This window comes from Thamnophis sirtalis, unplaced genomic scaffold (assembly GCF_051295495.1).
Source record: "Thamnophis sirtalis isolate CommonGarterSnake01/CBP01778 unplaced genomic scaffold, rThaSir2_p1.2 scaffold_5, whole genome shotgun sequence".
Taxonomy (NCBI): domain Eukaryota; kingdom Metazoa; phylum Chordata; class Lepidosauria; order Squamata; family Natricidae; genus Thamnophis; species Thamnophis sirtalis.
Genome location: NW_028261385.1, coordinates 136572781 through 136600023, shown reverse-complemented (window position 1 = coordinate 136600023; position 27243 = coordinate 136572781). Strand labels below are relative to the sequence as shown.

Here is a 27243-nt window from a genome sequence, read left to right as displayed (position 1 = left end):
ACTCTCTTTATCTCTATCAGGCAATCTTGGCCAGAGCAAAGGGTGAGGCCCATTGGTGGTGTGGGAAGTTCCGAATGATTACGAGGACCCCCGCTCCATCCTTTCCTATAGGGGGGAATGAGGATAATGAGGGTACTCCCCAACTACCGGAAGCTAGGCCCCTCACCTCTATAAATGACTCCCCTGCACAGGTAACCTCTGAGCCAATGCTAGAAAAAATGGGTTCAGGGCCTTTCCCCCTTTGCAAAGACTGCTTTTATCAGGGTGAACAGGGACTGCATTTTGTGTATAATGAATGCTGGTTATTAAATTGCCATCCGGAGGAGGGGCCATCCCCCTGTTCAGAGGAGACAGGGAACTATTGGCAGTGTCGAGTGGACCCCAATGTCACAACTTGGGCACCAAACAAATGATACAATTCAACGATTAGGTGCCATCGCAAAAAGCCCATTCAGAGACCCTTCCCAGACCCCTTTCCAGAAAGGACAAGGGCTCAGGTGAAGTGGGCCCCCCTTGATTTCAGTCTGAAAATGGAATATGACATAACTTATGACCAGATTCCCATAATAGTGGAAATAACTTATCAGCTTATTGGGGATATAGGGAATCAGTGGTTTCTACAATGGTGGTCAGAGAATGAAAATCTGTCGAGCATGGATGCACAAGACCTGAGTAAGTACTGGCGCATAGGTGTAACGTGTAACACTAGTGCTAAAGCCAGTTGCCTGGAGGTCTGGATAACCCAATCCAACTACTTGGAAACATATCAATGCCATGCGGGGACACTTGACAAGAACCTCAGCAGAACAGCTATAGCCACCCTAAACACACAGGGAAAGGGAATGGTGGTTTTGGAGCCACTCCTACAACAGGGTAGGAACCCCCATCCCAGATGGACCCCTCAGGAGGGTGGGAGGGGCGGCCCACAAGGGAAGGAGAAGGGAGCCCCAAGGGAACCCAGGGCCACAAGGGAGGCCATTACCCACTCTCCATTGGAATGCACTCAATGCCTGCAGGATCACAGAAGGACAAAAAAGGAAAAAAAGCCACAAAACCCCATCTAGCACTTGGGAAGCCCCGGAGAACATGTATTGGATTCGTGGCACATTGGCCTACGAAGTCCTCCCTGTGTTCTTGGATGGATAAAACTTTCGTTCTTTCTGTTGGCCATCCAATCACGACAGGTGCTAGGGGTCCTGGTGTATGACTCAATAGGCCCCATCCGTCAGAAGAGGAAGGTAGACACAGCCTTCTCTAACTTTCCTTGTAAGGAACTGGCTGAATACGAGAAATTCGACATGTGGAACTCAGAGAGAATCGTCTGCACATATGGGAGGGCCACTTGGGCTGAGGATGGGTCTTGTGGTTACCGCACCCCAATCTACATGATCAACTGGATCATGCATTTGCAGGCAGTATTGGACTTGGCTGGGGAGAGGATTGATAAATCTTTGAATATCCTCTCCAGTGCCACTGGCAAACTCTGTACTGCAGTGTACCAAAATCGATTGGCTCTTGATTACCTCCACGCAAGGGAAGGAGGGTCTGTGGGAAGTTCAAATTGTTTAATTGCTGCCTTCACATTGATGAGACTGGACGTGTCATTAAGCAGCTCACCACAGAAATGAGGCAACTCACTCATTTCCCAGGGTAGGAATGGAAAGGATTTGATTTCACCTCCACTTCTAACTCCTGGTTCCCAAAATTGCCAAGGTTGCAGGCCATCATTGCCTTGATTGGCCTGATCGCAGCAGGCTGTGTAATCATCCCCTGTATTATGCCAATCTTTGTCCACTATCACAAACTCCTTACCCCTCTTGATGGAGAAATGGGCTACTGCAAAGGTCCTGGCCCTGGTGGGATGCTCAGAAGAAGGACGCTCGAGCAAATATGTTGGGCTCATGCTTAATGGAGAGGAACCTGCCATTTATGAAACTACACAGTAATCTTAGGATTGGGTGAAGTTTCAATAGGGGGGAATGATACAGCATGGGTTGCACAGGTAAACCCACCAGTGGCTGGCCAGGTTAGGTGGTCTTAATAGAATGGACCTTATAGATTCATTTTAGTTTGGCCTTTTACTCCAGTGCCCTGGAGTCCCAAAGTTGACTTTTAACTTCCTCATATTACAAATAGGGCTGAACAGTGTGGCAAGACTCTGTAAAGGAGGGGCACAGGAAGCCAGGCGTGGGGGGAGAGATAGTACAGAGAAGTTGCAGAAAACTGTTGGTATGAATATCTGCTTTTGTATTTTTCCAAGATGTACTTCCCTGTTCTGAACAGGGGTTTTTACGTTTTGTATGAATACGCCTCTTTAAACGCCCTCTGATTGACGAAGTTTGATTAAAGGTATAAAATCACTGCCCTGGACATAGCCAGGCCAGTTCAGATGTTGGTGTGTGAACACGCTGAACTCGATGCATCCAATAAACCTGTTTCTCTTCCTTCGTGGTCTCAAGTCCTGATCTTTCGTAAGTAGATTACAAACCACAATCTGCTGCAACAATACCAATTAATTGCTCGCTCTGACAGAAAAAATCTTGCTTCTACGTTGAGTCTCTTTCTAACAAGCTCCCCATCCATTACTTCTTGTCCTGTCCTCTACCCCTAGATAATAAGTTAACCGCTGCGTGACAGCCTCTCAGGTACTGGAAGATAGCTGTAATGTCCCCCCCCCCAAATCCTTCTGTTCAATATGTTAAGACATACCCATCCCCCTCAAGACCCTTTATCGTCCTTGTTACTCTTCTCTGCACACTTTCTGGGGTCTCATCAACTTTTTTTTTCTTTCGTGGTAGCCAGAAATGGATGCAGTGTTTTTCACCAAGTTCCATTTCACTCCAGATTAAGAGCCGAGGTGGCGCAGTGGTTAAATGTAGCACTGCAGGCCACTTCAGCTGACTGCAGTTCTGCAGTTCAGCTGTTCAAATCTCACCGGCTCAGGGTTGACTCAGCCTTCCATCCTTCCGAGGTGGGTAAAATGAGGACCCGGATTGTTGTTGGGGGCAATATGCTGACTCTGTAAACCGCTTAGAGAGGGCTGAAAGCCCTATGAAGCGGTATATAAGTCTAACTGCTATTGCTATTGCTACATGGTTAAAAAATATTACTATATGCTCTCATCTCAAAACTAGTGGAGGCAGAGCAAGTCAACAAATCCAGTGAAAATCCCTATGAGATCAAACCATAAAATCACTGCACTATTCAGGTGTAACGAAGGCTTATTTTTCAGAATAAAGAAAGGGAAAAAAATCTGCTTTGAATTCATTATTCTGCATGGAGATTTCACCTACATGGCATCCTCAAAGTGAATAAAATATTGAGGTAATCCTTGATTTACGACCACAATTGAGTCCAAAATTCCCATTGCTAAACAAGACAGTTGTTAAGTGAGTTTTACTCCATCTTATGACTTTTCTTGCCATGGTTGTTAAGCGAATCACTGCAATGGATATGTTGGTGTCACGGCTATTAGGTAAATCTGGCTTCTCCATTGACTTTGTTTGTTAGACGGTTGCAAAAAGTGATCACAGAACCTTGGGACACTGCAACCATCATAACCTCCGGTTGCCAAGTGTCGAATTAGGGAACATTGCTATGGTCATAAGTGTGAAAAATAAGTCACTTTTTTCGATGTTGTTGCAACTTTGAATGGTCACTAAGCAATTAGTTGCAAGTTGAGGACAACCTATCTCATTCGTGTTCATTTTGAAATTTACTAACCAAGGTTTAGCAGCTCATTTAAAATAGCAATAGCAATAGCAATAGCAGTTAGACTTATAGACCGCTTCATAGGGCTTTCAGCCCTCTCTAAGCGGTTTACAGAGTCAGCATATCGCCCCCACAGTCTGGGTCCTCATTTCACCCACCTCGGAAGGATGGAAGGCTGAGTCAACCTTGAGCGGGTGAGATTTGAACCGCTGAAGTGCAGATAACAGCCAGCTGAAGTAGCCTGCAGTACTGCACCCTAACCACTGCGCCACCTCGGCTCTTAAAATAAAAATATTTTATTTACTTCCAGTTTTCTTCTTCCATTATCATGACGTAACTGCTTCAATTGCCTCAATTTTGAATTGAGCCTTTTGTTGTGGTTATATGTCTGAAATTCCTAATTCCTCTTGTCTTAACCACACTCTAACATTAAAAATAAAAGCTTTTTTTATATTATTGAAGTGCATATTGCATGTTTTGCACTAATTAGAAAACATATGAAGTAGTAATTAACAGAGAACAAATTTACTCTCTTTCTCTAAAATAAAGCTCACATCTTAAAAAAAACACCTATATTTTTTATTCCAATAGTTATAGGCTATCTACAAAAACCCTCCCTTTAGAATTCTTGGTTTCATATTGAATGCCTGACTGGCATTGTTTCAATTAAACTGGAGACTGGGTAGAACAGAAGCTCTTTCACACAGCAAACCTACAACTGCCCACAAAATAATACATTATCATGTGCCTTGTCAATTATAAACTAGTGGTTTCTTGGTAGGAGTATTAATACAGAGGCCTCAAAGTTAAATTGTTGTGAGCACCATATAGAAGACTGGTTCCATTGATAGGAAAGCTCCATAGAATAAAAAACCAAAGAAATTGATCACAGCATGCCATTAAAAACAAACAAACTGCAAAACAAACCTACTTTTTTTTTTATCTCCGACAATTTTTCACTAACCAGAACATCAATATTTGATTTTATAACAGGAATATCAAATAAAGGGCTCTCCAAGGCAACTTCTGAAGCCCACAACACTCTCAGCAATTGTGTTCCACTCCTTGAACTGGGCAAGGAGTAATTTTTCTTGGGAGGATCTTCCCCCTCCAGTCAAGGGACATCTGTGCCACTGGACTTTCTCTTTCCTAAATACTGTTGTGGGCCACAGGAAATGACCTATAGGGCCACAGGGGGCCATTGAAGACAGACCTCAAGCCCTCTAGCTAATTTATCACACTCCAAGGCATGTTAGACACTGGTCTTTAAATGATAGCATTCAGGTTAGTAAAAGAAATCTATACAATCAGTGAATTTACAATACTGAAATGTAAGATTGATTCATAGCCTTCCCTTAGTCTACAGTCAAGTGCTACTGTTATGAACCCTAATTGGATGCCAACCACACGTCATCTAAACTTGGTAGATGCTGTCAAAGGATAATAAGGACACAATGTTTATTGAGTAACATTTATTGAGCAAGACACATGAATATTTATTGTGAAGAAAGGAGAAACAGTGTTAGTGATCAAGTTGTACAATAGTAAACACACTTTTTAATCTAGTAAACAAACTTCTTTAGGGATGAAGAGGAAGCGGCCAAGGAGGACATGAATTTATAATGATTGCAACATCCTGAGGTCACATGATCATCATTTGTGACCTTCCCCAATGGCTTCTGACAATCGATGGGGGAAAGGAATCGGTTGCAGTCACGTGAGCCTCTTAACAACTGCATCGCAAAGGATTAGAGGACTGGAGGCTAAAACATATGGAATTGGGTATGTCTAATTTAATGAAAGGAAGGACCAGGGGTGACATGATAGCAATATTCCAATATCTCAGGTGTTGCCACAAAGAAGGCGGAGTCAAGCTATTCTCCAAAGCACCTGAGGGCAGGTTAAGAAGCAATAGGTGGAAACTATTCAAGGGTAAAAACAACCTAGAACTAAGGAGAAATTTCCTGACAGTTAGAACAATTAATCAGTGGAACAGAAGTTGCCTTCAGAAGTCGTGAATGCTCCAACACTGGAAGTTTTTAAGAAGATGTTGGACAATCATTTGTCTGAAGTGGTGTAGGGCAGTGGTCCCCAACCTTTTTATCGCCGCGGACCAGTCAGCCTTTGATAATTTTACCGTGGCCCACTGAGCGCGCGCAGGGGTGGGCGGGCGCGTTGTTCGCGATGACACATTGATTGTCGTGGGGGAAATAGGGGGTGGGAGTATTAGGTATCTTCACTACCATATATAAAAGGAGATACTATCTTAAATAACAAAGTGGGCCCCCACCTCCAAAATATACTAAAAGAAAAAAGATTCCATGTGCTCAACTAATTTTTTTTAAAATCATCACTATATTATGGACTACAGACATATATATATATATATATATATATATATATATATATATATATATATATATATATATATATATATATATATATATATATATATATATATATATATATATATATATATATATGCATACATGCATACATGCATACATGCATACCGTACGTATGTACGTACGTATATATATATATATAATGTCCAAATAACAGGAAAAGCGCTTCAAGGACCAAAGTATATTCCTTTTTTGCAGCCTTAAGAGAACTCTCGTTTTTTGAGGCTGAGAACCAGGCGTTCTCGTGGGCTGCAAAAAGGAAACGCGACCCGGGAGCGCAGCCTCCAAGAGTCCATATCGCCAATAACTACGCGTGGGGGGAAAGAAAATGTGTTTTGTGAGGAAGAGAAAGAGCGCGCTTCACCGATGCCCGTTGGCAAAATTTTGGAAGAGAGGCAAGAGACTTCAGGCACCGAGCCCCCACCCCTGGCTGCGGCAACTGGAGCGGGCAGGAGGCAGGGAAGGGGTGGGCAAGACCGCCGCTTTTCCACCGTGCGCTGCCCCCCATCTCCCCTCAAAAGACCCCCCCTGCCCTCGGCTGCCCGACGTTCTCTCTCTCTCTCTACCTCTCCCGCCGTTCCTTCTCACAAGCCAAGGCTGGGCGGGGAAGCCACCAGGGCCTCCAAGGGCTCTGCTTCCAGCGCATGGTCCGCCCCCTCCTCGCCTCGCTTCCAGGCGAGCCGACTGAGGTGAGAAAGGAGAAAGAGGCGGAGGCGTTCACTGAGGGGACGGCTGACTCGGGGAGGGGGCGGAGGTGGTGTAGTAGCGGGGGATTCTTCCTCCTCGCCTCACTTGCTCCTGTGCTTCCACGCAGCTCCCCCCCTCCGGCGACGGCGCTGCATGTGTGAAGAGTCGGCCGTTACATGGCCCCCGGCCGCTGCAGCAATCATGGCCCCCGGCCGCTGCACGGCCCGGTGCCAGGTACTCCACGGCCCGGCACCGGTCCGCGGACCGGGGGTTGGGGACCACTGGTGTAGGGTTTCCTGCCTAGGCAGGGGGTTGGACTAGAAGACCTCCAAGGTGCCTCCCAACTCTGTTATTCTGTTATTTAGCAATGGGAATTCCAATCTCAATTAAGTTGAGGACTGCCTGTAGTACAATCTGTGCCTTAAATCAAATGCCGGAATACAGCGAGGAAATCAAGCAAAAACATATTCCTTTGTGGCTTGCTTACACAGTGCCAATATTGCCAATTCCTCATGTAGCACCTGTACAAAACACCCTATTTTTCACAACTTGTTTAATCAGGCAAGCATAAATTATAGCTGTTAATGTGTGGCATCGCTCACACATAGGCACCTTGTAATACTGTTTGCTCAAACAATAGTTTATGCGCCTCTTCTAAGTTAACCATCCTTCTTGCTCCAGTTACAATAAATGACAATACTTTGACTTTTGACTTTAATAAGATTTGTATGCCGCCCACTCCCTAGGGACTCTGGGCGGCTCACAACAAAGTAAAAACATTTAAAATATATAAAATTACAAAGTTAAAATCAACACAGCATCCATTTCATCAAATGGGGCTGGAATACTCAACAGCCCCAGGCCTGCCGGAACAGCCAGCTCTTAGTCGCTTTACGGAAGGCTGGGAGAGTGGTGAGGGTCCGGATCTCTGCGGGTAGCTCATTCCACAAGGCCGGTGCAGCTACAGAGAAGGCCCTCCCTCGGGGAGCCGCCAGCCGGCACTGTCCGGTCGACGGCACCCGGAGGAGGCCCAACCTGTGTGATCTAATTGGTCGTTGGGAGGTGAATGGCAGGAGGCGGTCTCTCAGGTAGCCAGGTCCAATACCATGTAGGGCTTTAAAAGTAACGACTAGCACCTTGAAGCGGGTCCGGAGACCAATGGGAAGCCAGTGCAGCTCGCGGAGGAAAGACAATAGTCTTTCTCTTGGAATAACTGTGTGAGGCTGTCATTTAAAACTTGAACAGGCAGCGCGTGAATACTAGGCAGTTATTTCCAGTAAATATTTTATTTCCCCTTCCGATCATTTATTTCCTTCACAACTGCTATTTCCGCATGTCTAGATTTTAATCAAAATTACCATTTAGCATTTGAAACATGGGAAGGGGGGAAAGCAAGGAAAGAACTCCTTTACTTCGTGAAATGAGTTTTCTCTCTTTGATCTGGCTGGAAGTGTAAGGAACCTATACTTGACTTTGGTTCCACCACAAAACCGTGTTCGACTAAAGCGCGCTCGACGAAACTGCGTAGCTGACGTCATCACAGGGCGACAACAGCCCGGAGACAGAACCACGCTGTAAACGCTAAACCTAAAATTAATCCCTAACCCTAAACCTAACCCCCATAAACCTAATCCTAAACCTAACCCTAAACCTAACCCTTAACCTAACCCTAAACCTAACCCTAATCCTAACCCTTAACCTAACCCTAACCCTAACCCTTAACCTAACCCTAAACCTAACCCTAACCCTTAACCTAACCCTAAACCTAACCCTAACCCTAACCCTTAACCTAACCCTAAACCTAACCCTTACCTTAACTTGAATCGGCTTGCTTTCAAAGCGCTATTTAAAGCGCCCTTCTTTCTCCGCGCTCGCTGTTGTCACCCTGTTGATGACATCAGCGATGCGGTTTAATCGGGCGCGCTTTAGTCGAGCGCGGTTTTGTCGTGCCACGCTTGACTTTATCTTGAAGCAATGTACACAGCCCAGTACAGAAAATGTATCCATTGTCCCATAAGGACTTCAATCATGCAAAGACCTCAATATTAATACTTCATTATTATACTTCAATATACTTCAATATTAATACTTCTCCACAGAAAGGAAAGCCAGCTCCAAGCATAAATATGTAAGGATCTGCCTATATCGTTTAATAAGTAAGGAACACGGGTGAAGCTAGTCGAACTTCAGTCTGCCTACCGAATCCAATTTTTATGGCAGTATAATTAAAATGACCTTCATGACAGCTGATCAAGCAGTTTTGTCCATCCCAGAGTGTCTGGAATAGGTAACAAGATTACTAAGATACAAAGCACCTACGTGAAGTCTATTTAAAAAGAGAATTTCCCTATGCCATAAAGCAGCTTATCACAAAAACTACTAGAAGACCCTGACAGTGCATCAGAAAATGTGAATTTACAGGTGGAAAAATAATTATTGAGAAGAAAGAGAAGAAAGGGGGGTAGGAAGGAAGGAGGGAAGGAGGGAGGGAAGCAAGGAGGGAAGGAAGGAGAGAAGGAGAGAAGAATGGAGGGAAGGAAGGAGGGAAGAAAGGAGAGAAGAAAGGAGGGAAGGAAGGAGGGAATGTAGGAGGGAAGGAAGGGGGGAAGGAAGGAGGAAAGGAAGGGGGAAAGGAAGGAGAGAAGGAGAAAAGAAAGGAGGGAAGGAAGGAGGGAAGGAGAGAAGGAGGGAGGGAAGGAAGGGGAGTAGGAGAGAAGAAACGAGGGAAGGAAAGAGGGAGGGAGGGAAGAAGATGACTGTAGTTTTTGATGTTTAAAATGATTTTGTCATTATGGAAATGCCTCGAAATGTAGTCAAATGTAAAGCAAAACAGATGTTGATATTGTATTGTTTTTGCAATCTGTTGACTGTTGTATCATTTTTACTAATTAAAAAAGAAAAAAAAATTATTGAGACCAGCAGTTGAACCTCACATAGCAGACAAGAAATAAGAGGGTTTTTTTTTCCTTCTTTAATAATATTCCCAAATAAATCAAATAAGCACAGGTTACCATTTACCTCCTTTTCTCCAGAAAAAGATACTGTCAATTAGCATATGACTCAAAAGGAGATTGCAGATAAGTGTGAAGAACAATACATCAAGGACAGATGTAAAATGTAACAAACAGGTCTTCATAGTCATTCTGTCTGCTAGTAAATAAATTTATGATACATGTCTTTCATCAACGTGTCATCTCCTACTGAATTGTTAAACACTTCAATATACATTAACTCAAAGGTTTCTTAAGATGGGTATGGAAGACGCTTAGGTTTCAAATTTCAGTAAGCCGCAAGAGAAGCAGTAGTGCCCGCCAGCCAATGCTTAAATCACCCAGTATCAACCTAAACTGATATTGTGCCAAATTAGACCAGGCAAATGCCAGAATGCCAAGCAATCCCAACAGCCTGAATGATGGAACTGATTCTCAGGGGGGGAAGTGGCGTTATAGCAATAGCAGTTAGACTTATATACCGCTTCATAGGGCTTTCAGCCCTCTCTAAGCGGTTTACAGAGTCAGCATATCGCCCCCACAGTCTGGGTCCTCATTTCACCCACCTCGGAAAGGATGGAAGGCTGAGTCAACCTTGAGTCGGTGAGATTTGAACCGCCGAACTGCAGATAACAGTCAGCTGAAGTGGCCTGCAATACCTGCACCCTAACCACTGCGCCACCTCGGCTCTATCGGTTATCGAATTATTTAATTTGTTAGTGTTAAGTCACTGGCCAAAGCTAACATTCCACCAGAGCTTCTTGGCGCTTCTCCCCTCCTCTTTCATGACTCCAAAAGCCTAAAGTTCTCCATTAGGTTGACTCTCTAAACTGCTTAGAGCAGTGTTTCTCAACCTTGGCGACTTTAAGTCCTGTGGACTTCAACTCCCAGAATCCCCCAGCCAGCTGGCTGGGGGATTCTGGGAGTTGAAGTCCACAGGACTTAAAGTCGCCAAGGTTGAGAAACACTGGCTTAGAGGGAGGTTGTAAAGTTCTGTGAAAGTTCTGTGAAGTCTAAGAGCTATTGTTATTAGTTGAAGAAACTACACTTTTAGATACTGCAAATAAACATTATATGCAAAGGAGAACATCTTGATATTACAAATTTCGACACTGATACTTTCTTTCCCCCAACTGTTAACTTTGCTCACTCGAAACTACTCATAGTAATGGCTTGCTAACATTGCTATCTTTGGTATAAGACTCTGAATATAACAGCAAAGTATTTCCTCAATATCTGGTAATGCTGAATTTATTAGATCTGAACACCCTAAAAAACTACCTTGCTTGGAAATGACTATAGTCTTATATACCACCTTAATAATACTTAGATTCTCGGGTGGGATTTGAATTATTAAGTTTCCATCCGTCTTAGACGGTGAACCTAACTGTAGATTAACCACACATAATAATGAAGTTATAAGAGTTATTATTGCTAACACTACCATTCCTTAAATCTCAGATTTTGTGTTCAGATGTAGGAATGTCATATGCATATGCATCTATTCCCAACTAAAATGAGAATACTTTTGCTTCTTGCCCTCGTCTATATTTGGCATCATGTTTAATTCTTTAATGTTTCCATCCTCATAATTAACTCTGTTCTAGTTCCTGCTCATATTTCCCCTTTGTCAATTACTGTAAGCAAAGCCAATACACTTCTACAATTTACATCTACTTTGTGTGTGGGGGGGGGGGGGATGTTCCGTCAAAAAAATTTCCTATGCCTTTTTTTCCTCTGTCCCTGTATTGACCTTTGCCAACTAAGATATCAACTATTAACCAGTCATCATTTTTAGAATCTACGACGATGGAAACATTACTCTTATGACTGGAGCTAGTATGCTTTTTTTTTCTTTTTAAAATTGTGTTTCAAATCTACTTTACATTTTTCAGTATTCATATAACATTTAATGTTATGTCCTATTTCAATTTCTACTATGTTATCACTGAAAATTGCATGGCAAAATAGAGAAGAATTTCTCCATAAATATGTTTCTAGCCCACATATTTATAAATATTAAGTTTCTAGTCCACAGGTTTTGAGCAGGCAGCATTTATATTAGCCTGAGTATATGTGTGCCCTCATGTCAGTTTTTGAGTCTTGGTGATTGCCTGGACTAATCCTAGAATTTTTGTGGCAGGATTAGGAAATGCTTCGCCCTTGTCTACTTTCTAGGGCTGAGAGAGAGGGACTAGGCCATTAAAAAGGTTCCAATACTTAAGTAGTATTTATCATTCATGCTTTATTCACCCACTCAGTTCTCCTTTGCCTTTCTTATAGTTATAATGGGAATTGTAGCTTAACATACTTAGAATACATTAAATTGGGAAATGCAATTCATAATTCTAGAGTCTCCCTTGCTTTGCTAAAGGATTAATTTTCTAACAGTCTAATAATAGACTAAGAAGGATATAACTATATTTTATATTTCTTCCAGAAGTTCACTAAGATACTTCCTGAGAATTACAGATGAAGTTTTATCTACGTGAACAGCTATTTGTCTATCAATCAAATTTGTAAGGCTGCTTGACTCCACAGTGACAGTGATTGAGGTATAGAACATGACAAACAGATTAAGCAATGGAAAAGGAAACAAACGCAGACTTGGAAAGAATTAAATAATGCAACGTTAGAAAAGGTGCTTCTCACAAGGGCCCAATACCCATTCCAAGGCTCCAGGGGTGGGGCAAAACCAGGTAAGTAGGGGCAATATGAATCTGTTAATTTAAGTCAATTGATTTGTAAGACTTAACACTTCAAGGTGACTCTGGACAGCATACAAGATTCAAAACTGATGAAGAAAATAAAACAGCAATTCATAAAAAAGTACAAGTGATCCAGAAAAATCAGTAGGCCCCCACAATGGCGAAGAGCACTCCTAAGAACCAGTGGTAGGTTTCAATTTTTTTTTGAACCTACTCTGTGGGTGTGGCCTCCCTTGTGGGAGTGGCTTGCTGACCATGTGACCTGGTGGGAGTGGCTTGCCGGCCAGCTATTTTCTTTCTTTCTTTCTTTCTTTCTTTCTTTCTTTCTTTCTCTCTCTCTCTCTCTCTCTCTCTCCTTCCTTTTGTCTCTGTCCCTTTTTCCTTTTTTTCTTTCATCTCTCTCTCACTTTTTCTTTCTTTTTTTCTTTCTTTCTTTCTTCCTTTCTTTCTTTTTCTCTTTCTCTCTCTGTGTGAGTCTGTCTGTGTGTGTGTGTCAGTGGTGGGTTTCAAAAAATTTTGGAACCTCTTCTATAGGTGTGGCCTGCTTTCCGGGTCCACTGGTGGAACCTCTTCTAACCGGTTCGGTAGATTTGACGAACCGCTTCTACCGAACTGGTGCGAACTGGTAGGAACCCACCTCTGCTAAGAACCCATATTAACCCAAGAGAATGAATGAATCGGGATCTGAGGGCCTTTTTAAATGAGGCTAGGTGGAGACCGTGCAAATCTCAGGGGGAATGCAATTCCAAGGAATCATAACAGAGACGGGGAAGATGACCCAACAAATGACAATTCTGTCAGACTGCATGGGACAGGCAGATGTTATGGGACACAGACAGTTCTTCAGTTAACTGCATACCATGCCATGCTTTTAACTTCCCAAGCCACTTGATTTCGGAGGAGCTTCCAAGTGGCCTTCAAGGACATTTCAACAGTTTGCACCTGTGGTGACTACTCTAATATGAACGATAGCCCAAATGGCCTTCTGGCCTAGAAAAGCATGTAATTAGTATACAAAATGAATCTGTGTAAAGGCCCTCCTGTTTAACATAGTTGACATTTGATGACAGGCAAGTCATTGCAATTCCTGGCAATGCTTTTCTACTGGGATTTTCTAGTAGTATTTGATTGAACAGGTACTGCACCTAACGCTACCCAGAAACCTGTAGAAATCTCTAGTTTTCCTTCCCAGATGAACCTCTTAAGTTGCAAATTGCCATAGATTCCTGCTGTGCAGTACAATCACAAAAATAACATTGGCATTCTCAGAAAGTCTTAAATTTTCTGTGGGATCAAACAATTTCAACTAAATAACCATGATAATAATTATTAATGAAAACGGGAAGAGCACGGGCCCTACAACTGAGTTGCATTCTGTTTGATATCTTATTTTTTGAGTATAATGTTCAAGTGTATCGTACATCCACTTATCATTATCATGCTATCCAACCCACAGGTAAGCAGCTTTCCACTTAGAATATTATGGAATACTTTCTCAATTGGTTTGTGGAAATCAAGACATATTACATTTGCAGCATTCCCACAATCTGCTAAATAACTTTTCTTATCTTTGATGAAGATTCTCAATCATACAAATAGTTAACTGAAGGTTTTCTGAAGTTTGAATCATTGCAACTGGACTTAATTTTTAGTTTGATACACTATATTGCCAAAAGTATTCGCTCACAACTGCTTCTGATTATGTGGATGGGTGAGCGAATACTTTTGGCAATAGAGTGTATTTCGCTGCCCATCCAAGCAGCTTCATCATTCAGAGCAAGTCAGTTAGGCAGGGAGTTGTTGGAATGAACCAACTCCTACCACACTAACCTCAGAGGTTTCCTCCCCAGAGTGTCCAGTGGCAATGATTCAATTGTGTGTGGCAGGAGTTGGTACATCCCAACAACTCTGACTGAGGAAGCTGTCTGGATGGGCAGTGAAAAGTCTCTCAAACTAAAGATTAGCCCAGTTGCAATGATGCACCCTTCAGACAACTTTTCTTATCCAAAGTAAGATTAGCCTGCAAGATTTGTTTTCAACCAAGCCATGCTAATATCTGGTAGTTATCACATAGTTTTCAAAGTACTTACAGAACAATCTCTCTATGATCTGTTTTAAAATCTTTGCTGACACTGCCTTTACTTTTTCAATGCTAAACAGCCTCATATAGAAAAATCTGAAACACAGACTGGCAGCTTTTAAAGTAATATACTGCATTGCTTAGGTAGCCTAACAGAGAAAGTAAACAAAGTTCAAATTCATAGTATGTAGGTCAGATCAAAGTCCAGAAATCTGTTCTATTATACTTATACTTGTTTTAAGACAAGTCATGAATTTGATTACAATATTTCCTTACCTATATAAATGAATGTAACACATTCATTGGTCACCTAAAGTCTGTACTAATTAATAAGTTCAGCAATACACTATTTAAGTCATTTGGTTACTTTTACAGTTAACCCTCTCTCCAGTTGCAAAGCCAAAAAAACAGCTACTTTCAGCATAAATCTTTAAGAAGCTTCTTTTTAATCCAAATTTTCCACACAACTGATTTCCTTGATAAAAGGTTATACAATCTTATAAAAGATGAAATTGGACAGCTTATTGAGACTTCAGAAGTAGTGAAGTGTAGTTGTAAGCTTTTAAGTAAGTAACACATGAATTTTGTATTTAAAAAAACACTTATAGTTACTAGTGTACTAGAAATCCAACATGGGCTGAATTACTAATATCTTTTTCTTAAGTTATTTCTCTAATCACAGTATCTTGGTAGGGGGTGGAACTGAGACAATCTTTAATTTAGCCATTCAACTATCTCTCAGTTGTCTGCTACCCATGCTTAGAAGTTACAATAAGAATTGTGGTTGTTCTTTCTACCTTAACAGGTTTAAGGTGTACATTATTATTTACAAAAATGAGTGAACAATCTCTTTTACTACTACAAACCCTCTACCTGGAAGAATCAACTCCAACAATCTTTTCATAATGGACCACCATTATTTCTTGCCTCCTCTCCTTTCTTTTACCTACGCCTTTCCTGCCTGTAAATGTTGATAAGTAAAAAACCTTAAAGGTACATTTATGTACCTCAAAGGCCGTCACACCAATTGTGACTATCCAACTTTCTCCCATACATGTTCCATCTGAATCCCATTTTTACTTTTTTAAAAATACAGTCTGTACTATTTGTCGTCCCCCCCTTAATAACGAAAGTGCAGAGTTGCAGTTTGAATGACAGCCAGCAATCAATAACAAGATGGGTAGAGCTACATACAGAACCAGATAGGGCAGGCTACTTTCTGAATTAAAGCCGCCAGTACAGTACTAAATGGATTGGGTGGTCCTCCCATAGACTTAGCAAGAAGAGTCAGTTGCAAACTGTAGTATTGTTTGTAGCTGATTAATCCTTCAACAAGAGAGATTCATACTATAATGGAAATTATGATGAGTTATTAGACCCAAATAAGAGTAATTAAATTATTTCAGCAATTTGTTACCGCTGAGTCTCTGGGTAGGCGTTAAGATAAACTATACATAGTTTGTTCAGTGGCGACATCTGGTGGTTGAGGGGAAAAAAAGAATTCCCATGATAGCTTTAAAATACTGAATGCACTCTAGCACAGAGTAGACCAATATTAGCTTTTAAAGTTGCAACTCCATGGAGTGGTTTAATAGTTTTAATAAATAACATATTTGCTTTTATTAAACTAATAAATTATATTAATGTTGTGTTCATTTTTAACTAACATAGCACATTCCGTTTGCTAGGGAACTTTACACATCCATCTTTATTGAAGTCCACAGTGAAGAAAGTCTAAGTAAAGTACAACATCTCTTTTCTGATTTTAAATTGGGGGAATTTTGTAGTCTCTTGCTAGCAATAGGGAGGCATTACAGCCAAAAAAATTGACCCAGCCCTGAGGAACAAACACAGCAGAATGAGGTGAGCTTGTCTACAGGTATCCAGAGGCAGCCCTGTTTTCTATTAATCACATAAAACAAAATATAATTACATCATATCCTATTTCATCCATTGAATCACACCAATATGGAAATGTCCTCATTGTGATAAGACTTCTTGGAGGGGGGGGTCAAGTTAATCATTACCCTGAGTTATGAGGTCACTGGGAGGAAAGGTGATGTTCAGAAACTTCAGCGCTACATTATAGTTTTCCACTGTCATTTTAACAGCTGTAGCTGAACCCCATTAAACAGGCTTGGAGAAGAAAGTGAACTCTACTTCTGCTTAAGAGACAAAAGATTCTTGCTACGCAAGCAAAAAAAGAAAAAAAAAGCAGGCTAAAAAAATGTATCAGAGGACTTAGGTGTTTTCTGCCTTCGAGGCTGGGTGTTGAACAGTTTCGCTGTTTCAGGCATTTATAAATGCTAGTTATTTGGACCTGATAAACAGCCACATGTTTTATTCAAATTCTGTTTTAGGATCCGTAGATTTGGTAGTCTCTTTCCACCCTACCCTCATGATCCAAAAGCTTTACCTGCGAAAACTTGATATCATCAGAAGAGTATTTCAGAGCATTATTTTTTTACTATGATTAAAATTGTTTTAATGCTTTTGCTGACTGTAATAAAGACTGGTTGCTTTATCTGACGGGAGATAATATCAGAAGTAACTCAACTCATTACCTAACCTTCCTAATCCGCTTTGGTTAGTTCTCATGACGGCTTCATTGGCAGCTCAACACACCCACATGATAGATGGCCAAGCTACAATCTCACAAACGACCTATAGTATCTCAGGGAAGGTCATGCAGTGCAGTGCAGTGGGAACTGTATCCCCTCCTGATATTAAACTATTTTTCTAGAAATCACTTTTCTCGCCACCACCCCAGCATCCAACTGAATGAAAGCAGTACTTTGCAGGCACGTACGATGCTCCCATGTCTTACTGGGGGAAAATCCCTCCTCCCACACCAAAATTTCCTAACGTGCGAAAGAGGAGTCAACCTACTCTACCGGCAGCTTTCAGGTTAGCCTACTCACAAGAGTGTGTGTGTGTGTGTGTGTGTGTGTGTGTGTGTGTGTGTGTGTGTGTGTGTGTGTGTGTTAAACTGGCACCATTACCAATGGATTTGGCACAGAGCACACACAGCAGAGATTAGCGAGGTCCCGGGAAAGGAGGGCAGGGCCACCGAAGTACCGGGAGCCAGGCGCGCCACATCCTTAAAACTCGAGTTATAACTTGCCACGAAGAGTTTTATTTTTCATTTTTTTTTAAAAAGGCAGCCAGCAGAAAAGGCGCACCGCGGCGCCGAACTAGGCAAATATCTGGTTAATTGCAACAGGGAGGGAGGGAGCGAGGGAGGCTTGGAGGAGAGAAGACTTCCAAGCCAGGTTAGGAGGCTCTCCCTGGTCTGGTTTGAATTAGAAAGCTTTCGGGGGCAGCCAATAAATAAAAGCCGGCCACATTCCCGGGGCTCACACAATAGACTCTCAACCTCCAGCTTTTTTTCACTCCTTCAGGACCTGTTGAGGAATTGGGGAAAGGAGGGGAGGGAGGGACGAGCAGCAACGAGCCGGAGAGGAGCAAAAAAGAAGAAGGAAAAAAAGAAGAGCGAGGAAGAGGCAGAAATCGCTTCCCTGAGCGGTGTATCCCCCAAACATCCACGGGGACCGCTTGGCCAGCAAGGGCGAGGACGGAGGGAGGGAGGGAGAAGAAAGAAGACGCGGAGGGGGGGCTTGGAAGGGTCTTCTCCCCCCCCCTCTATTCCCCGCGCCGCTTCTACTGAAAGGCATTAGAGCCCCAAAACTCAACCTGGCTCGCTTCAAAAGAGGAAAGAAAGACTCCGCTTTCTCCTTCTCTCCAGGCTCCCCTTCTCGGAGCTGACCGACCACGTGCAAGCCGGGTTCCTCCAGGACGCGGCGCCGACCCGCCACGGAGAAGCTTCCTTTCTCCGGCGCCCCCCCCTCCCCTTTCCCCGAGGGTTGGTTGTTACTACTCACCGCGAAGACGGCTTGGAAGCCAAAGACCAACAAGGCGCTCAGCCCCGCTATCGCGCTGAACCTCATCCTTCGCCGTTCGTGAAAGCAGCAGCAGCCGCGTTGCAAAAAAACAAGAAACCCCCGGTGCAAGGCAACCTCTTGGCTGTTTCTTTTCCGCCGCCTCCGCCGCCTTCGCTTCGCTTGCAAAAAAAGAAATGGGGGGGAAAAGGGCGCTTTGGGAAGGAAGCGAGGCTAGAACTCTTTTGCCTTCTTTCTAATCTAAATCAAAGGGAAGAGAGCCTAACCTTCACCTACTGGAAAGGGTCCCTCCCACCACTAGGCAGCCCCGCCCAGACTTACCACGCCTCCTCCTCCTCCTCGCACCATAAGCGGCGTTTCCTGCTCTCGCCCGCTTGTGTTTATTCCTCCGTCCCGCGTAAAATTCCTCCTCTGCCGAGGGACTCTGGTTTCCCCCTCTCGGGACTCGATCTCTTGATTAGCCGGCACCACCCGTGGTTGGTTGCTCGGTCGACCCCACTGGGCGCCCTCGGGCTTTGCCTAAAAGCCGTTGAAGCTTTACGTCTCTCCCGGTTTCTATCTCCCTGCTCCGAGGTGCTTGTAGTAATCCCTCCATAGTACGGACGGTGCGGGAAGGAAAAACGCAGAGGGACGGGGAGGGGGAGCCCTTAATCCGTAGAGCTCCGAGTTAAACCGAGAGAAAGACCCTATCCGTGGATTGAATAATACTATTCAGACGGTCCTGTGTGTAACCTGCGAGTCCACCTAAGACAAACGAAAATGCAGAGACTGCGAATAATAGCAGTTAGACTTATATACCGCTTCATAGGGCTTCCAGCCCTCTCTAAGCGGTTTACAGAGTCAGCATATCGCCCCCAACAATCCGGGTCCTCATTTTACCCACCTCGGAAGGATGGAAGGCTGAGTCAACCCTGAGCCGGTGAGATTTGAACCGCTGAACTGCAGAACTGCAGTCAGCTGAAGTAGCCTGCAGTGCTGCATTTAACCACTGAGCCACCTCGGAATGAGGTTCTGGCCGGAGGAAGCGGGAGTCGGTAAGAAAGAGAGAGAGGCTGGATCAGAAGCAGCGCCCTTTTAATTCTCCCATTCGCTTCAGCATCTGAACGGCTGAAGAAATCCAGTGAAAAGGCTGATAATCCAATATTTGCCATCCTGTTTTCTTAACAGCCCTTGATCTACAAGCTCCTGGAGTGCGGAGGAGCTAGGTTTCCACCTCATGAAGTTATACCATTTACATGCACACACAGAACACACAGAGATAGCTATGCCTCGAAACAGAGCCGAGGTGGCACAGTGGTTAGAGTGCAGCACTGCAGGCTACTTCAGCTGACTGCAGTTCGGCTGTTCAAATCTCACGGGCTCAAGGTTGACTCAGCCTTCCATCCTTCCAAGGTGGGTAAAATGAGGACCCGGATTGTTGGGGGCGATATGCTGACTCTGTAAACCGCTTAGAGAGGGCTGAAAGCCCTATGAAGCGGTATATAAGTCTAACTGCTATTGCTATTGCTAACATGCTTGGCTTTCTGACATTTGAAAATTAGTAACTATAATTAATAGTTAAGACCCTTGATTTTTTTTTTCAGCTCCAACCCAAAGACTTTTGGGTCTGATTCCTGGAAACACTTGCATCAGGGGTGGGTTCCTGCCAGTTCTAACCTCTTCTATAGAAGAGGTTCCACAAATCTACCGCGCCATTTAGAACTAGTTCCAGCTCCCTCCGTCAGCACATCATCAAGATGAAGAGCGAGAGGAGGAATTCTGGGAGTTGAAGTCCACAAGTCTTAAAGCTGTCAAGTTTGAACACCCCTGGAGTTTTTTTTTCTAAAGGGTTAAGGGTGCAAGGGTCTTGTAACTTGACAGGTTTAAGACTTGCAGACTTCAATGCCAGAGTTCCTGAGCCAACATTTTGGTTGCTAAGCAAGAGCGTTGTTAAGTGAGTTTTACTACATTTTACAAATTGGCCACACCCACCCAGTCACATGGCTGGCAAGCGACTCCCACCCGGTCACATGGCTGGCAAGCCACTCCCACCCAGTCACATGGCTGGCAAACCACTCCCACAAAGCAGGCCACACCTACAGAAGAGGTTCTAAAAGAAATTTGAAACCCACCACTGACTTGCATCCTTTCAATTCCCTGTCAGCAAAAACTAAGCACATTTTCACAGCAAGGCAAGGTTATTTGACAAACAACCTAAGCAAATGTGCAAATGTTTCTCTTCAAGTCCATAATGTCCACTAGAGACTTCATCCCAGGTAGTTTTCCTGGCATAGTTTTTGGCAATACAGAAATGAGAGACCACTATCTCTTCTGGGATAGTATTGTATCTTTCCCGTCTATGGTTTCAGACTAATAGTTGACACTCTGCAAAATACTACCTAGCTTTGCTAGCAGTCAAAATTCACCAAGTGTTGCTCCCTAGTTTGGTGATTAATACAGAGCTCCTGTAGTAATAAATACTGTGTTTCCCTGAAAATAAGACATGGTCTTATTTTCTTTTGACCACCTGAAATAAGCACTTGGCCTTATTTTCGGGGAGGTCTTATTTTTTTTTAATTGAGAATTTTTAGAAAAAAAAACTTTTACAAATATTTACCTCCCCTCCCCTGCCCTCCCCACATGAACCCCCCCACAACCTTCCCCCCCTCCACAACTTCCCAGAACAAATACAGGGTATAAATCTTTAACAAAGATATTCTAAAATAAACTTAAAGAAAGTTAGTATCATCTTTCATTTGAGCTTTAACTCCTCTTTTGTTAGGCTAACTCTAAACAGATTATATCATTCCTTGCTTCTTCAGTCATAAACTATCTGGAATTTCTTAGTCCCGTATTTATTTTGAATACAGTCAATCCATCTTCCCCACTCCAGTTTATATCTCTCATTTGAGTGGTCCTTGAGATATGCTGATATTTTAGCCACCTCTGCTAGGTTTGTGACTTTTAATGTCCATTCTTGAATAGTAGGCAAATCTTCCTTCTTCCAGTATTGCGCCACCAACAGTCTTGCTGCGGTTATTAAATGCAAAATCAAGTTAGTCTCTATAACAGTACAATCGGTAGTTATACCTAACAAGAATAACTGAGGGGTAAACTTTATCCTTAAGAACATTTTGCATAATCCACCATATTTTTATCCCCCCAAAAATATGGAACGCTTCACGAATTTGCATGTCATCCTTGTGCAGGGGGCATGCTAATCTTCTCGGTATCGTTCCAATGCCGAAGCAAGCACGGGGAGGTCTTATTTTTGAGGTGCAGGAGGCCCGCGGATCCGCTGATCCAGAGAAGGCTGGAAGTTCTCTGTTTCTGGCACACTCTTGCCAGACCTAACATCCCTGGGCCTTTCGCTCTGTATTTCTTCTACAGAAGCTCGAATCCTTGTGTCTTTCAACTTTAGGCATATGGCCTTTCAGCTTAGAGTCTAAATGCAGCAATGTTGATATCCCAAGAACCCATAGATCCAGAGGTTGGAAAAGGAGGGGACCAGGAATCAGCTGCTATTCTAACCTAAATTATCCCTTGCAACAATTGTAATGCTTTCCTCATTTTCAGTTGGCAGTGGCAGAACACTCTGCACATGCTCGGATTCTTCTTTTCTTTCCAATCTGACCATTTTTGTGTGTGGATGGAGAACATGTAACAGTTGTATATGTAGACCTTATCCACAATTAAGGTAAAGGTTCCCCTTGCATATACGTGCTAGTCATTCCCGACTCTAGGGGGCGGTGTTATCTCCGTTTCAAAGCCGAAGAGCCAGCGCTGTCTCCGTGGTCAGATGACCGGCATGACTAAATGCCAAAGACGCACGGAACCCTGTTACCTTCCCCCAAAAGTGGTCCCTATTTTTCTACTTGCATTTTTACATGCTTTTGAATTGCTAGGTTGGCAGAAGCTGGGACAAGTAACGGGAGCTCCCTCCTTTATGCTCCCTCTTTTACGCTCCCTCCTTTACTAAGGATTCAAACTGCTGAACTGCCAATCTTTCTGATCGACAAGCTCAGTGCCTTAGCCACTGAACCACTCTTATCCACAATTACACAGAAGTAAATCTGACTGGTTTCAGTTGATAGGGCTTACTTCTCAGAAACCATACATAGAATTTCAGTATTAGATTCACACATACCATTCATACTGGTAAGAACTCCTTTTTCCTGATTATTTCAGAGTAAAACAAACTGATTCTTTTCCCGGGGTGTGTGTGTGTGTGAAGCTTTTTATTTTAATGGAATATGCTCATAGTCAAATTCCTGAGTAAGCAGAACTAGTTGTAGTGTGGGAACTTGGGCTATAATTTTTATGATTACTCATAGAAATTATAAAAAGGGTACCCATCATACACTTACCTGGAAGGAAACCACAGGGCAGTGGTTCCCAAACTTGGCAACTTTAAGACTTGTGGATTTCAACTCCCAGAATTCTCCAGCCAGTAGAGCTCTGCTGGCTGGAGAATTCTGGGAGTTGAAGTCCACAAGTCTTAAAGTTGCCAAGTTTGGGAACCACTGGCATAGGGCAAATTTTGCTCCAGTGAACACACATGTATGCATGCAGAAACCAAGTTCTGTGGGGAAATTATCACACTTGTGGTCTAACTAGTAGACAATTACCTGCAAATAACTGGTCTGTGGTTGGAAGCAACCCCTTCAAAACACCAATCATGTCTTTGGGATGTGAAAACGAAGATCCTCTCACCTTCTAGCATATGAATACATTCCTTGTGGGAGATCTAACTTAAGGACATTTTACAAGACAATTGCACCAATTAACATTTTTAGGTGAATGGTCTGAGGAAACATAACCCAGTTCATGCAGAAAAGAAGATCTGCAACCATAGCGGAAAGATTTTCCAGGAAATAATTAGACTTCAAATCTAATTCTGAATATAAATGTATTACTTTGGAATAAATGCAACCGTCTTCATTTTGTTGATCTGATCGAAGAGATTTTAGATGCCACATTATTGGATGAATGCCATTAAATTGGATAAATGTTAACAAAAGCAGTTTATTAAGAGCGTAAACAGAAAAGGCCTCTGGATCTAGATGGGAAGACTATCTTGGTATTCTCTTACCAGTCAGACATTCCTTCCAATAAACGGATAAAAGAGAGAATATTTCCCTTTGTCAAACACAAGAGTAATATAACAATATGATGATTCCTGGCATACATACTGTGAAACAGTTGAATGTTCCCTTTCATCTTTATGTTGTTAGGGGATTTTTTTTGCTCATAATCTGTAAATTTGAAACTGAACATAGATTTGACTTGCCATGTAAGTCAGTGGCCAATGTATTTTTTTTTGCAGTAGGTTTAAAAATTAACTGCAACGATTATTTTCGATTCAGTTTATTTGATAAGCCATTGTTCACTTCAGATCCTGATTCACAAATTTTTATTGGTTTGTAGATAAATGAAAGTTTCTGTTTTGTGAAGCACTAGTTGTTTGTTGGGAAATTAGGAGTTTATGGCTGCAATCCTAACTCTTTCCCAGAGCGTTTTTTTTTTTTTGTCTTTTCCCTCCAACATGAAACTCTTGCAAAAGTAAACCTAGTTTTCCATCCTAAAGGACTTTTTGAAACAATCAATATATCCTAAAGATATTTCTTGTTCAATGGCATAAAATAGAGGTAGTCTTTGGCCTATGTCCACAATTCAGCCCAAACTTTCTGTTGCTAAGTGGATTTTGCTCTATTTTACTACCTTTCCTGCCACAGTTGTTACGTAAATTACTGCAATTGTTAAATTAGTAACCTGATTGTTAAGCGAATCTGTCTTCCCCATTTATTTTGCTTTCAGAAGTTGGCAAAAGGTGATTACATGACCTGGGAACCAGGGGTGGGTTGCTAATCCCATTCCAACCGGTTCGGTTGGAACGGGGCCGGCGGCGACCTCGTGCACGTGCGCAGTTCATGCATGCATCTTAGCGCCTGCGCGATGCTCCAGCTGCTCGCGGAGACTCGCGCAGCACTGTATGTGCCATCCAGCTGCTCGCGGAGAATCACGCAGGCACTGTATGTGCCATGCGTCTGCATGGAAGCGCAGAAGCCTTCAAAGACCGGTAAGGAGCGCGGGTGGGCCCTTCGCCGTTCCCGGAAGTTACTTACTTCCGGGTTCGCCAACCAACCGGTTCGTGAGGACTGCCGCGAACCGGTTGAAAACCACCCCTGCCGGGAACACTGCAACACTGCCATAAATATGAGCCAGTTGTAGGCATCTGAATTTGATCACATGCCCATGGGGATGCTGCAACAAGCATAAGTATGAAAAGTAGTCCTAAATCACCTTTTTAGTGCCACTGTAACTTTGTAGTCACTAAATGAATAGTTGTAAGTACTACTTGTATGAAAAAAACACATATACACTGCATGTAAACATGAGCTCTTCACTTTTTACTTTTTCCTAAAATCTCATATTCCTGTTTTGGAATTGCAAACTGTTTCTAACATTTGAGTATTATGGTATTATAGAAAAAAAATAAGAGTTTCAATGTCTGAAGAAAGCTGTAGACATTTATTTCTTCTTGCAGCAACAGATAAATTCTGTTTCATTAAAAAACCGACAAGTAAATACTTCGCCTCGCTATGTATTAATATGTAGACAAATCCTCACTCCTTTAATAACATTCTTTGCTATGGTTTCCTTTCACAAACCGGTTCCTCTAATTATATTTAGTCCGAACAGAAGGGGGGAAAAAATACTTTTTGTCTTTCTCATTATCTAGTGAGAGAATGCAATATTTCATCTGCCATCTGTCCAAGTACAGACTTTTATTTATAGGGCTGCGTAACTGAAAGGCTGTAAAGACATTCTAAAGGATAGTCCAGTCCAGCCCAGTTTAAATAGAAAGGACCATCAGGGAAAAGAAAAAAGAAAAAAGAAAAGAGCAGAGTCCTTGAAGGAACTCAACGATGGTTGCCACCTGGTCAGCAGATGGGATAAAATGCAACTCATCTGCTTACAAGTCTCCCCGGAGCAGATGTATGTTATATTTCTGTTTCAATTCACCATATTTTCACTTCTACATTTGTACCTGTGCCTGTAAATTAGTCTCTGCAGATTTTAAACAAATCTGTGCATTCTCTATTTATTCGTTCCATCCCAATAGAAATTTGGGGGAGAAATTACATGGAAAAGAGTTTTGGTCTCTGACTGTCTGTCAGCAAAGTAGCTCCCAGAGTTACTCCGAAGAGAGCTGCACCAAATTGGGCAAGGGGTTGAAAATGGACCAAATCCAGTGATGTGGGGGATAAAGCAACAAGGAACAGTTTGGTCTAGCGCAGTGGTTCCCAAACTTGGCAACTTTAAGACTTGTGGACTTCAACTCCCAGAATTCTGAGAGTTGAAGTCCACAAGTCTCAAAGTTGCCAAGTTTGGGAACCACTGGTCTAGCTGTTAAGACACTAGGCTAGAAACCAGGAGACTATGAGCTCAAGTCCCACCTTCAACATGAAAGTTGCCTGGGGGACCATGAGCCAGTCGTTCTCTCAGCCCAGCCCACCTCACAGGGTGGTTATTCTGAGGAATATAGGCAGAAGAAAAGTATTAGGTATGTTCACCATCGTAAGTTATTTATAAAAATAATAATGGTGGCATATAAATAAATAATTTTTTAAAAAGCTCTGGGAGAGAGTCTTGGCCAGTGGCTTAAAATGCAGACAACGCCTTCATGCTAAGCCCGTCCCTCTTCTTTCCATTTAACCAGAGGTGGTATTCAGCTGGTTCTCATCAGTTCTGGAGAACCCGTAGCGACAAATTTTGAGTAGTTCAAAGAACTGGTAAATACCCACCTCTGACTGGCCCCACCCCCATCTATTCTCTGCCTCCTGAGTCCCAGCTGATTGGGAGGGAATGGAGATTTTTACAGTATTCTTCCCCTGCCATTGCCCACCAAGCCATGCCACGCCTACCAAGCCACACCCACAGAACCAGGAGTAAAAAATTTGAATACCACCTCTGACTGGTCCCACCCCCATCTATTCTCTGCCTCCTTAGTCCCAGCTGATCAGGAGGAAATGGGGATTTTACGGTATCCTTCCCCTGCCACGCCCACCAAGCCACGCCCACCAAGCCACGCCCACAGAAATGGTAGTAAAAAAAATGAATTCATTTCATTTCATTTATTATATATATATGCCGCCCTTTTCCCCCGAAGGGGACTCAGGGCGGCTAACAAATCAAATCAGGGAAGGGGGGGTACAGACAAAAAATAAAAAATAAAAACGAAACGTAGCAATACATAATTTAAAAACACACAACAGTCATACCATTCAAGATGGGGGCAACAGCTCTTTAGCCCCAGGCCTGTCGGAACAGCCAGGTTTTAACGGCTTTGCGGAAGGCCTGGAGGGTGGTGAGGGTTCGAATCTCCACGGGGAGTTCGTTCCAAAGGGTCGGAGCAGCCACAGAGAAGGCTCTCCTCCGGGTAGTCGCCAGTCGACACTGGCCGGCGGATGGAATTCGGAGGAGGCCTAATCTGTGGGATCTAATCGGTCTAGTGGAGGTGATTGGCAGCAGGCGGTCTCTCAAGTACCCAGGTCCAATACCATGAATCCCACCACTGCGGATGTAACATATAGCAGAGCTACTTCAAGGGACTTGAAATCCAAAACCTACATTCTTCATAATTTCCCTTTTGGGCGATAACATGCTCTTCTTTTTAGCAATCCTAATCGGCTGGCCTGACAGCTGACAAGTGCGTTTTGCCTCTTTCCTGTCAGTCCCCATGCCCAGCACTCCCAAAACCTTATCTCAGTAATCTGTTTC

At 43.0% G+C, this 27243-nt stretch overlaps 1 protein-coding gene and 1 non-coding gene across 2 annotated transcripts in view; both read right to left on the bottom strand.

Annotated features, from left to right (window-relative positions):
• The window catches only part of SDC1 (syndecan 1), a 47368-nt gene extending 28616 nt beyond the window's left edge, over positions 1-18752 (bottom strand). The window contains exon 1 of the mRNA XM_087716973.1: positions 18463-18752. Coding sequence (XP_087573099.1) covers positions 18463-18528 — 66 coding nt within the window. The 5' untranslated portion in view covers positions 18529-18752. The remainder of the gene's footprint in view (positions 1-18462) is intronic.
• A 2871-nt stretch (positions 18753-21623) lies between these two features.
• On the bottom strand, positions 21624-21726 carry LOC148045661 (U6 spliceosomal RNA). The gene has a single exon (XR_015696835.1). It is a non-coding gene; the product is annotated as a U6 spliceosomal RNA (small nuclear RNA).
• Positions 21727-27243: the final 5517 nt, after the last annotated feature.